The sequence below is a fragment of the Micromys minutus genome (genome assembly GCF_963924665.1).
Source record: "Micromys minutus genome assembly, chromosome: 17".
NCBI classification, from domain to species: domain Eukaryota; kingdom Metazoa; phylum Chordata; class Mammalia; order Rodentia; family Muridae; genus Micromys; species Micromys minutus.
This window is the reverse complement of record NC_137952.1, coordinates 50,858,606-50,871,763: the sequence shown is the minus strand read 5'-3', so window position 1 is coordinate 50,871,763 and position 13,158 is coordinate 50,858,606. Positions and strand designations below refer to the sequence as shown.

The following is a 13,158-nucleotide window of genomic DNA, read 5'->3' as shown; positions in this document are numbered from 1 at the left end:
TACTACTAGGTAAGCAAAAGATCTTTTCAGGCACCAGACCAGTACTAGACTCAAAGAATCTGTCACTGAATGTGCATGAGTTCGTGCATGTTCAAGATGGAGGACAGAGCAGTTCTCTGTATGTTGCTCATACACATAAAGAAAAAAATTAGTGACTTTTCTCTTAAAAGTCCGCTCATAACAAGCATAGGCAGGTGTAAAGTTGAAAGAAATGTTATTCCTCCTCAAGAGAGCAAACAGTTCATTCTGTGCAACCCTAATCTTACAGTAAGACCTTTCTAACATAAAAACTTTTAAACCAAGTGCTATGGTACATCTGTATGTTTGTAGTCCCAACTACCACTTGAGGGTTACTGGAAGCTGAGTTCAAGGCCAGCCTAGGAATGTAGCAAGAGCTTATCTCAAAAATGAATGAATGCCAACAAACATATATTTTAATGGGCCTTTTTTGATTACTTCTTTACTGTCTGATTATCTTTACATGATCTTTTGGAGTTAGATTTTGTTTCCTCTTAAAGCTTCACATTCAAAGGTCTGAGCACTGTTAAAGAGAAAATCTGGGACCATCAGTAGGAACTTGGGAGATTTCACACAGTAAGAAGGGAGTTTATGTCAGGCAGGGATGGTTTCAAAAGTACATTTAAAGATGTTTTCTATATAAAACAAGAAAGGCACCATGATCTCCATAATTCTGATTAAAAGAAAACAAAAACATTCATAGTCAACAATGTGTTTTACTATACATCTCAGATTTATACATTTCATATATGCTTTTAAAGCTTCAATTAACAGATCAATACAAAATAAAATATATATATATTTATATATGTGCAGCAGTGGTTTTCAGGCACAGGATTTAGGATGGAGGGTCTTTCCATGTACTGTCAACCATGATATGGACCGCGTCCTTCTCACTTAGCTGCCTTGACTGAATTTTACTATGGCAAACGGTTCCAACATGAATGCTATTGCTCATTGGAAGGATAAGATTCGAAGTAAGTTTATCGCCTGCATTTTTGAAGTCTTTAAGACTTAAATGCTTACTTTCCTCCTCATAGAGCTCCAAGATCATCCTGTGAAGATGATAATGTCCACAAACTGTCTGAACGCCTGCCTGAGAACCACTGCCTATGGCTATTCAATGTCCTCGGGCCTCACGGGGTGAGGTAACGGGATGATGGATTTCTTCTCAGTGTCCCTGGAAAGTGCTTTCCTCATATCTGTTAGGAAGCAAAGACTAATGTAAGCAACTGAGTCCAAACTTAAATCAAACTGAGTTTATGGATTCCCATGAGGTTTGTGCCCTCCCTGAGGTCCTAAGTGGTATGCATGTACTTAAAGACTCCCACCTAGAAGCAAACTAATATAAATGTTCTTTCTTAGTAAAAGAACATCTATACCATGAAATGATAGCTTATAGAAATTAACCACTGGCTGGTTAGTCTATGGTGACTATTTCTCTTGGAGTTACTCCCAGCAGGAAGCTCACCGTAGGCATCCTCATCGGGCTCCCCGTTGCTGGCTGAGTAGTACTCAATGACTGTCCTGTAGACACTGTACCCCAACTGCTTGTACATGTTGACAGCAACTTGATTGGATACTCTTACGAAGAGATCAACAAAAAATCCACCTTTTCTTTAAAAGAAAGAAAAGAAAACGGGAAAAATGAAATGTTAAAACTGTAAGAACTCTAGGCAGTATGGCACGACTGGATTACAGGCCTGTGATCCTAGGACATGGGACTGAAGAGGGAGAACTGTGCATTCAAGGCTGGCCTGGGCTACAAACATAAAGGGCTCGAGGCCAGCCCTGCTTACAAAGTGGCATAAACAGAATCCTTGGTTCGTGACTATCTGGGGATGGTAGACATCTTTTATTGCCATTTTAGTATTTAGGAGCAAGCATAGCTGCTGGAGAATGCCGGGGACATCCTGTCTTTTGGTCAGTAATACCTTCTTTGTGTAGCCTTCCACCGTATGAATTACAACCTCTGGAAACATTTCCAGTTCTATTGTAAAGGGTTATGGTCAGCTTGGTTAAATCCTAACCTGACTTGACGTTAATCTACTGACCATTTACAGCCTGCTGAAAAGGGTCTCTGCACTGAGGTCATGAGACTTTGTGTGTAGTAAAGTAGCAACCAGGGAAACATTTCACCATTCAGTGCATGGTCCAATCTTCTGAGTCTGTGCTGCACACTGGATCTGACAGGGCAGAGCTAAATCTAAGTAGTATTCTGGGTGTGATTACATTTGCTCTAAGGCCAGTCACAAGCATTTTCCCTTGCATCTGTCTCCCCATAAAGCTTTATAAATGTTAAGCGTACTCTTTGGGAGATTTTGCTTAGACTCTTCTCAAGCATATAATGCTTTTGATGCCAACTTCAATACTTTTTTCTGGTTGTCTTCCATCTGTGACAGCAGTTTGCTGCTTCCCTCACTCCTGTTCTCTAGACTGCTACCCAACACCCTGGTCTCCTGGTGACAGTTCAGATCTTCCTTCCTTTCCTTACATTATCAAGATGCCACAGCCCAAAGACTGTAAAGCTGGCCTCAGATGCTCAACAGTCCCCTTGCATGCAGGGTTACAGGGGAGCTGCCACACTTGGACTGCAAGTCTGACATAACTCACGTCAGGAGGTTTTCAGTAAAGACAGGACATCTGATGGGCAAAATGTTCCCTGATTGCCACTTCACTACATATCAAAAAGCCAGGCACTACCAGTAAGGTAGGGCAGACTCACAAACTTCCTTTTGTATCACCCTCACACTAAGAACTGTTAAGAAAACCTATGCACAATGGACTCTGCCCTGGAAAAGCTTTGCTGACTTCTGTGTCCTAGTTGAGTTCTACCTAACAGCCCTTACAAAGAAGCATGTTCAGAGTAACAGTTTGTCTGGTTTCCAGGGTATATCATTGTCACATCTTGGATGGATTCAGTTTTTAAAATATCCATGTGGCAGGGTGTGGTGCGCACAGGAAATCAAAGGACAACTTTGTCTTCCTGCCTTGCTTGTTCTATGAAGACCAGCTCTCTCTGGTCTGGCTCACGGGCTTCTACCCTCCATGTTGCCAAGTCCAACTTTATACATGAGTTCTGAGGATCTGAACTAGGGCAAGTCATCAATATACAGTGACCCCTTAACAATGGTAGAAAGTATCCAGCTATGATGTATTACCAATATGAGAAATAAACTTCCTTTTGGCTATAATTTGCAAGATAATGTAATATTCTCTCTATTTCTTACTTAATCTTTATAAACTTACATAGCCTTAGCCCTGGCCACAGGCTATTTTATATGTTAAGGAAAAACATCAAAACTCTCTTGATGACAGAATTTTTATGAAATGGGCTTCTCACTCTTGCTATGATTAACTAGTACTTACATGCTTATCTCTCAGTAGTAAATGGCACATTTTATTTCTATTTTTCTGTAGATGGCTACTAGCTGTTAGAATAGAACACCAAAGATCTTCCTTGAACGACTGATCTTTGAGTCCAACTAGTCAGTTAGCTCAGCTGTCTGTGGTTGGACACAAAACACTGCATGAATGTTCTCAATAGCAAAGGAGCGTCAATGGTACTGCTATAAATCTAGCACAATTGTAGGTAATCCTACAAGCTGACATTTTGAGATTCCTGTTAAAGCCCTAACAGTTCACACTCAGAAGAAGAAACAGGCTCTCACCTTTCTGAGATTTCCTCTAGTAACTCCATAAGTTTAGCAGCCAAGCCAAGCCGGCGGAATTCAGGGGCAACAGACAGAGCTGTGACATGTCCGTGCCACTCTTCCCTGGCCACTGAGCCTTCTGCTTTGCCCATGACTACCAACAGAAAAATCGAATCAGTAATTAAAACACCAATTTGCACAAAAATTCATAGTCTGCCATTCGTTTCTTTTAAAGTACTGTCATCAAGCTAATGATTAACACTTTGATCTGAAATGCTACTTGCAAACGATACTCTATATCTACTTCTAAAGTTAGACTTACATTTTTTTAAATGATGAACTAAAAACCAAGAACAAAGACTAGGATACTTTTTGTTCAAATAAGATACATTGAAATAAATTTAGGTTTCTTTTTTAAATAGCTACATTTAAAATTACATTTACAATGTATGTATGATTGCAGCAACTCATAGCTCCCACAGATTGTTAGCAGTTGGTTAAATGGATATGCCTTAATCACCGCCTTATATACAAAGTAACCATTCAGAAACCTAACAGGGAGTCAGCCACAAAGACTGCAATCATTTCTGAGGTTCATTGCTGTATCTCTTGGCCTAGTGCAAGGCTGGACACAAAGCTGTCATTGACCTGAAAATAAAATTCCATCTTTCATGATTTACACCAATTCTAAAGTAGGGCAGACTGAAACCTGTATTAAAACCTTTACTCACCCAAAAAAGTACTAGTGGCACTGTACTTACTGTAACCCATTAGTTCCCCGCCAGGCGCCTCAGCAACGATGAAATACTCTGGCCAGTGTGCAAGGTACTGTAAGTAAAAAGGAATCCCATACTAGAGCTGTTAAGGAATATGAGCCGTAATAAAGAGCAAAAGGTTCCTTGTTACAGGGTATTTTTGTGTGGGTTGGGTGGAGGGGTAGTCATTTCAAAATACAGTATCAGACAGCAGGTGTGATGGTGCACTTAGGAGGCAGAGGAAGGCAAATCTCTGAGTGTGAGGTCAGCCTGGTCTACACAGTCCTAGAACAGCCAGGGAGATGTAGAGACAAAACAAAAACTACCATGAGGCTATGAGAGGCGGCATGGGGATAAAGTGCTGTCAGCTGAGGACTGGAGCTCAGATGCCTGTTCTCACATAAACGCTGGATGGGCCTGGCTGCCTGCTTGTAATCCCAGCACCTGGGGAAAGCTGTGTACATGGAGAGTGATCAGAAAAGACAGCCGAGCCAGCCTCTCACCTCTATCCCCCACCTTCTCGTGCAAAAACATTGTTACTTTATACTCCACGTAGCACACTAATTTCTCTAATGCCACAAAATGGAGTGTTTACAGCAGCACATCATGTAGATGTAGAATGCATATGATGCCACCTAATAGAAAGCAGACTCTCGTTCAGTCTGCCACCATACTGATCAGATTGTACCTGTGTTATGTGTGCCATTTGTCGTCTAAGATACTTCCTGTTCATGGTCCATCTACCCTGCCCCTAGAAATTCAGACTCTCAAATTTATTCGGTCAACTGCTTGGCACAGGGAACATTTGTATTTTCTGAATTACACCGGAAAATTCAATGGCTAGTTCCTACTTTGACTACAGTTGCACAACTATTAAATTTATTAAGGAATCAATTATGTTCAGAGAAAATGCCCACTTGGCCTGGCATGTGCCTGTAACCCAGGACTCCAGCAGAAACATCTGTAGTTGAAGCCAAACTGGGACACAAGGTGAGGCCCTCTTACAGAGAATGAATGATGGTTCCTCTTCAACACCAAGGTGTCCTTACTGCTATGATTCACTACCATGTTTGTTTCACCTTATGTCAATGACATAAGACACAATTAATACACGCTCTACTAAAACGTTCCCAGGAGACTGTCATCCATGTTAGCCTTGAAGGGCAGCCCCTTCCTGCAGAACTCAGGGGACAGGCCAGCTGGTCTTCTGCCATCCAGCAACTGACACTACTACCATGACTCCCGTCAATATCCCCACTCCCTACATAAACACTAGGCCTCATATGGTCAAAGTATAGGTTAATTTGTAGTCTACTATTTTCCCAAAGGGAAAATGTTTGTGATACGCAATTCTTGAAAATTCTACATATTCATGTAAGCTTTGGGGGCTTTTTGTTTTTTCTATCCCACTGTTTGTGGCTGTGTTCCTTTGCATGAGGACATGACTTAAAATACTTCGTCCCTCTCCAGGAGACAGCTAGGTGATTTCTAATCTCTAAAGTCTAGATTCTTTATGTCCTTGATGAAGACGGCTTATCATTTCCTTATTGGTAAACGTGAATGATATTCCAATTTTTTAATATAATTCTCTTAAAATAACTTTTATAATGTCACTTTTTTTAAAGGGACAATAAAATGGGGTATTTGGGACTGGTAGTCTGTCTACCCAAACTCAGAACCACAGACAGTATGTTAATTAACAACATGGCTGTACCCCAGTAAAACAATGCTTAAGAAATGAGTGGTAAGCGAGATTTGGTTGATGCTCCTTATATTTGCCAATCCCTGGAGTAAACTGCCTGTTGGCTTTTATTTTCAGTCTTTGGGAAATGGCATTACTGCTAAATGCTTTTCAGAAAGACTATGCCAGATGACTAGGGCACCAGCAGCTTCTAAGGCACCTTACTTAACCAGCAGCAGTACTGGGTTGTATCTTTTCAAAATTCTGGATATCTAATGCATTAAACTGGGTTCTTTTGACTGGTGAGACTGCACTAACGCTTCATTAGCTCCTGCCCTGCAGTAAGCTACCAGCTACTCCCAGCAGCAGTCAGTGAGTGGAACGTGGTGTTAGCATCCTATCTGTGCTGTGAGCCACTGATCTACTATTGAAGCACCGTCAGCAACACCCTGACACGTTTTTGCTCATTTTCTACTGGGCAGGGTGGGAGGGTGGGAGGGAGGGAGGGAGAGAGGGAGGGGGGGGGGAGAGAGAGAGAGAGAGAGAGAGAGAGAGAGAGAGAGAGAGAGAGAAGGGCTGTGCAGTGCTTCCCAAAGCAATCCCCTCCCCTGTTGACTGCACACCCCAAACACATATGAAGACACTTGTTCTGGAAGCCATCGATGCCAGAAAGACCCTGGCTCTCTTCAGCAGGGCTCCTGGAAACATGGAACCACTTACCCTCTCTAGATTTGGTTCACAGCAGAGGGAGACGGGCCCCGCCTACCTGTACTGCTGCTGCTGTCTGTACAAGCCAGGATTACTGTGGGAAGGTGACCAGTAGAGCCACAGTGTGAGTGAGTCTTACCGTCATTATCTTAAGGCCACTCCCACTCAGCTTTGTAATTGCTCAGTGTCGCTTGTGCTGTTCAAAACCTATTCCTTAAAACAGTTTCCAGAACTCATCTTTTTCTTCTGTTTCTCCAATTTGATCTTCACAAATAATCCTTAGTTTTATTTTATTTTTTTCTCAAAAAGGATACAGTTTCTGTAAGTGGATCCAAGTTACTGAAAGAAACAAGAAATGGCAAGAGTAAGAATTCTTGAGCCCAACGTAAAAGATTATATTAATTAAAACAAACTATGGGCTGGGCATGGTGATTCACACTTCTAATCCCAACACTCTGGAGGCAAAGGAAAGCCAACCCTGTCTACAATAGCAAGTTCCAGGACACCTAGGACTACACAGAGAAACCCTGTCTCAAAAGACTGACCAAACAAAAAAACAAAATGCTCTTCTACAACTCTGGAACCAACCTAAAAGCCAAAGATGGTTTAAATGACCCAGGGCCGTATGTGCACCAATAAAGAGATCCCTACTTTTTCACTGAACTGCCTCTTTATAAGCAGAGTTATAGCTTACTCCATCAGATTCTTACAAACATGAGGACCAGTTAGGCGTGTGTCTCCTGTGTACAGCCAGTCCAACTGTCCACTCCCCATTCCACCATCCCTGTCTGGCCCTGGGCCTTCCCCTACAATTTCCCCTTCTCAAAGTGTATGGGAGCACTCCCCTGCCTCCTCTTATTCTCTTCCTACAAATCCTCACAGACCCCATGTACTTTCAACTGAAGTTCACTTCCTTCCACACTGCTCCCTCCTGTCAGCGAAACCCTGGTGCTATGAGAACTACCCAACATGTCCCATCACACAAGCCCAAATTCTGCATTCTTGAGAACCATCTCCAACCAGCTGTCCCTGTCTCTTTCCTAGTCAGTCTTTTCAACTGTCTCCCTCTCTTGTCAATCTCTGAGACTGAAGGATGTCAGGCAGTCACCCTGCATTCGTCTAGCCCAGGAGTTCTCGGCCTTTAGGTTCCAAGACCTGTGGTGATAAGAGTATTATGGAAATACCTCTTTTAAAGGACTGGTACTTCCGTTGGACCTCACAACCAGAGTTGTTAATGCACCCTGAAATCACCTACACATGGTAGCCTACTGTGTCTTCAGCCTGTGCTTAACCTGCCTTTATGAGACATGGTAACAATCAACTTACTTGCCCTGGATTTCCCTGTAATCAACTTTTAAAACCTAATGGCTTTAACCTTAAGTTAAATATTCTTCCATCCTCCTGACCCAGAAGAGTGCATGTGTATCACTTACAGAAAGCAGCAAATACAGAGGTTGAAAGCAATCTTCTAAGATGAATAGCCTTCATAAACACGGATACAGTGTTTGGATACTGGCTGATATACAGTGATGTGTGTGATGCTGTTTGTTGTCCTGATCAGTTGGGATCAGTTGGAGTCAGAGACTGAATCCCTTGTGAAACTGTTACAGATTCTGTAAAGAATCCCTTCTTTCCCCCATGTGATGCTTTCTGTGCTGCTCAATAAACAGAGTCCAGCCCTTTGTGAAGGACAGAAACTGAACACAAATGCAGGGACAAATTTCACAAGACAGCATTTGAGCAGGCAGAAAAGAAGACTTGTGTACTAGTTAAGGGATCATGAAGTAGAGAATTCAGTTCTGGACCTGCTTTTGCTAAAATGACAGCAAGGCGAAGTGCTTTTCTTCCTTTCCTTAACGTGACACTAATGCATTACTGGGAACTGGGAGCTTTGTGTTTAATCCATGCAAAACCTACTTTACACTTGAGACAGACCTATTGTATTTACTTATTGTGTATTGATTGGCTTTGGTCAATATAAACCTAGACATCTGGGAAGAGACAATCTTGATTGAGGAAGAGCCTCCATAAGACTGGCATATAGGGTGGCTGGAGACATGGCTCAGTGGTTAGAGCACTGACTGTTCTTCCAGAGGTCCTGAGTTCAATTCCCAGCAACCACATGGTGGCTCATAACCATCTGCAATAGGATCCGATGCCCTCTGCTGATGTGTCTGAAGACAGCTAGAGTGTGCTTATATGTAATAAATAAATAAAATTAAAAAAAATAATAGCAGATGCGCATCAACATGCCTTTCCCTCCTATTTCTTTTGGTCGAGGTTGCTTGCTGCACAATGTGCACCAGCCCAGCTGAACGGGATACTGCCCAGGGATAGTGTCCCTTCAAGGAAATCTTAAAAAAGCAGCGACCCTTTAGCAAAGCAAAATAAAATATTTTCAATTTTAAATCACTCCTTTAAAAATAATTACATGTTAACATGAATAATTTCACCAAGAAATAGTAATGTAAAAAAACACATAAAACCTAGTGACATCGGCATTGCAGTTTCTCTTCTTCAGTTCTCACTATTCAGACTGCACACCTATAAATGTGGTAGGCAAAACAACACAGCCGGTCTTCGCTGTGAGAACAGCTTTGACCTTAGATGCCACGAACCAATCCTGAGGGCTTCCATGCTGTGGCCCTGCCCTGGAGAAAGAGAGCACTGGCTGCTCCTCCAGAGGTCCTGAGTTCAATTCCCAGCAACCACATGGTGGCTCACAGCCATCTGTAATGGAATCTGATGCCCTCTGCTGGTGTGTCTGAAGACAGCGACAGTGTACTCAGACACACAAATATTTCTAGAGACACCCCTACCCCCACCCCAACCCTCTACTTTCCATGTTTGGCTCACCTCAACTGTCTCTGCCCTTCCTCTATTACACACATGAAAATGCAAAAAGCAGCAACTGTAAGAAAACAGCCCAAGGCCTCTAGCTGACTCTGCCAACCCAGAAGCCCATGCACCGAGACACTCCTTGCTTTTCTGCCATTTTAAGGGTAGCAGACCCCTCCCTCTTCTCACCACCAAGGAGTCTCCTACAATTCTCTCCTGTGTGCACCTGCCACTGTGCCTCCTGAAGGGAGCGCAAAGAGAAGCCACCGACACCTCATGACAGTGCACTCCTCCTGCTTCGAGTCCTCTGTTCGTCAGCTTCTGTGTCCCACCCCAGCTTTCCTTCTTCCTCAGACTGGCCTCTCCATCTCTTACTCTAGCTTCTAACCTGGTGACTCACTATTTCCTAACATGGCCTACTAATAAGATGAGAAAGTGGGGCTCCTTTACTGGCATTAACAAGAGGAGGCATCATCACCTGTGAGCTTAATACTTGTTCGTGTCTATTTTCCTTCTGCTTTATCCATTCCCAGATGAAGCCACTGTCTCTTCCTAAAGCTTCATATGCAAGATTTACCTGTCTTTTTTTAATATATTTATTTTATGTGTATGAGCACACAGTCGCTGTCTTCAGATAGACCAGCAGAGGGCATCAGATCCCATTACAGATGGTTGTGAGCCACCATGTGGTTTCTGGGACTTGAACTCAGGACCTCTGGAAGAGCAGCCATCGCTCTAACCACTGCGCCATCTCTCCAGCCCCCGTGTATTTCTTAAGTTCAGGCACTGCATCATTTACACAGCATCTCCCAGGATCACCCTAGAAGCCAAGGCGACCTCAATGGATTACCTGCTACTTTATCACCTCTAATCAATCAGACTGAAGAACTTTTAAACACCATGTGCCTGTACCCTCCCCATCATTCCCCAATACACCAGTATTGGAAGTACTTATAAAACATGTACACTGTACGGTAAGTTATCTAATTTACAGGATGTGGAAGTGCCTGGTTATTTGCATAATAAGGAGGTTACACATCACTGAATCTTGGTGCATACTAGAAGTAATCTCCTGTGGATACCAAAGGACCTCAGACTTTTGAGCCCCAAACCTCGGCCTGAGTGCTAGGGTCTTTTTTCATTTATTTAATAGGTGTACGTGTACCTGTGTATATACCCCACATGCATACCTGGTGCTCACTGAAGCCAGAAAAGGAACCAGCGTCTCTGGAACTGGTATTGCAGTCAAATGTGAACCTCCATGTGTGGTGAACCCCTGCAGCCAGTGCTTTTAACAACTGAACCGTCTCTCTCCAGCTCCATGAGGCCAATTTTGTTAACAACCACCAGGGCCAATCTCCACCTATCCTGTCAGGGTTCTCTCTCTCTCTCTCTCTCTCTCTCTCTCTCTCTCTCTCTGTGTGTGTGTGTGTGTGTGTGTGTGTGTGTGTGTGTGTGTGTGTGTGTGCGCGCGCGCGCGCGCGCGCGCACGAAACCCCTTCCTTCGCCCAGAAACTGAGGACATCAGCACATGACAGAAGTTATAAAGATTAAACAGCTTATCATTCCAGAGCGCCTGCCACAAGTATTAAATTCGGAGAGGATTCGACACACGCTGGACCTAAGGGTCGGATCTGAACCAATTAACATAGTAATTAAACCTGGCTTCACTTGAAGCAAAGGCCTGCCCCTGCTTCACACTCCCATTTTCTCACCTGCAGCCCTTCCCGGAACTTCCTCCTCGCCAAATCTCCTTCATCAAAGTTCATCCCCTCTTCGAAATGTCCACAGTTATGTCATCCTAGAGTCTCTTCCCTTCTGCTACCTGAACCATCCGGTTCGTACGTCTACGTTATGTCCAGCAAATAATCGAGGTCTACAAAATCGAGGTCTAAAAAATGTATCTACAGGAGTTGCCGGTGAAATGCTTAGCTTTCTCAATGGCCATGATTTTCCAAATTAAAATTTTCTTTTAAAAAAGCGAGAAGGGGAGAACGGCAAAACACGGGTCTTTTAAACCTGGACTGAAAAGAAACCACACAGCACCGGGGTTTCCTGAGTGCAGTGGATCCCCAACCCCTCCCAAAAAAAGGTAATGTAGCTGGGTGTGGTGGGGCATGCCTTTAATTCCAGCACTAGAAAGACGGATCTGTGAGTTTTAGGCCAGCCTGGTCTACACAGTTCCAGGAGCCCAGGGATACAAAGTGAGACCCTGTCTTTATTCAAGAAAAAAAAAAAGGCAGACTACTTTAGGCGCTCTGCTACTGTAACTACCAAGCACAAACCACAACTTGCGGAGAGGGCCCGGAGCTTCGCAAGGTTACTTCAGTGGGATACAATTTAACCAGGACCGCGCTCCTTCCCGGCCCGCCCTCCGCAGGGAGCCCGCCTCAGGGAGCGGGCGCTCGGTGTCCAGCCCATCTCCGCATCACCCGGCGCACCGGGCGCGCCGCGCCTCAGCCAAGGTCACCGGCCAGCGCACCCGCGCCGCGTCCACCCGCCCACAGCCCAGCGAGGCTGACCCCGTCCCGCGCCGCCAGGACAGAGGCTGGCTGTGCCTCACTCACATGTTGTTGAAGCGGAACAGGTCGTCGCAGGTGAAGGCCCGGAGCGTGGTCATTGCGCCGCCGCCAGCCTCCAACCCGCTCAGCGCGACCCAGCGCCCGCACTACCGGAAGTACTCGCGCCCGCGGCCACCATGGGGTGGGACAAAGAACTACTTCCGGACCAGAGGTTGCTGGGCAACAAGAGTAGCGTCGCAGCTCTCTCTGGCGGCGAAAATCAGCAATTGCCTTAATACTCAATGCCTACAGACCATTTCCAGAGTGTAGACAGAGTAACAAGGAGGAAGATGCTGGGGTGAAACTACAAAGACTCTTCACAGGGTTAGTCAGGTAGTGATCGCTAAAAGGATGGCTCAGAGCCTCTTCTCTCAACCACTGCAGGAACCAGAAATGTGATCTTGAGTTTTCCAGCACATTAAAATTATTAAAAGAAGAGAAAGAAAAAGAAAGGAAGGAAGGAAGGAAGGAAGGAAGGAAGAGAGAGAAGGGAGAAAGAAAAAGAAAGAGGGAGGAAGGAAGGAAGGAAGGAAGGAAGGAAGGAAGGAAGAAAGAAAGAAGGAAAGGAAGAAAGGAAAGAAGGAGATATCATTCCAACATTTTATCATATTATCTGTACAAAAACATTGAATAGCTTATCTCATTTTGATAAGGCGTTGAAATCTGATGTATATATTTGCAGTATATTTTAATCTAAGAGAAAAATGATCAGAACTATTTGCTTTTAATGCTGATTTTATTAAAATGCATGATTAATGAGATCAAGCCAGGAATGGTGCCTTACACCTGTAATCCCAGCAGTATGGAGACAGAGACAAATAGATTCCTAGTGAGCCTCAAAAATCCTGGCCTATATAGTGAGCTCCAGGCCAGCCAAGGATACATAATGTGACCCTGTCTCAAATAAATAATAAAAAGATGATCGAGTCTAAGTTTAGGAATTA

At 43.9% G+C, this 13,158-nt stretch overlaps 1 protein-coding gene across 1 annotated transcript; it reads right to left on the bottom strand.

The window, feature by feature from the left end:
* Window positions 1-749: 749 nt before the first annotated feature.
* On the bottom strand, window positions 750-12,346 carry NAA20 (N-alpha-acetyltransferase 20, NatB catalytic subunit). Its single transcript, XM_080931689.1, has 6 exons — window positions 12,221-12,346; window positions 7,130-7,154; window positions 4,433-4,523; window positions 3,690-3,825; window positions 1,490-1,635; window positions 750-1,220 (listed from the first exon to the last, which is right to left on the bottom strand). Exons 1-6 carry the CDS (start codon window positions 12,271-12,273, stop codon window positions 1,135-1,137), a joined length of 537 nt encoding a protein of 178 aa, XP_080787815.1. The 5' UTR covers window positions 12,274-12,346; the 3' UTR covers window positions 750-1,134.
* Between the last annotated feature and the right edge of the window lie 812 nt (window positions 12,347-13,158).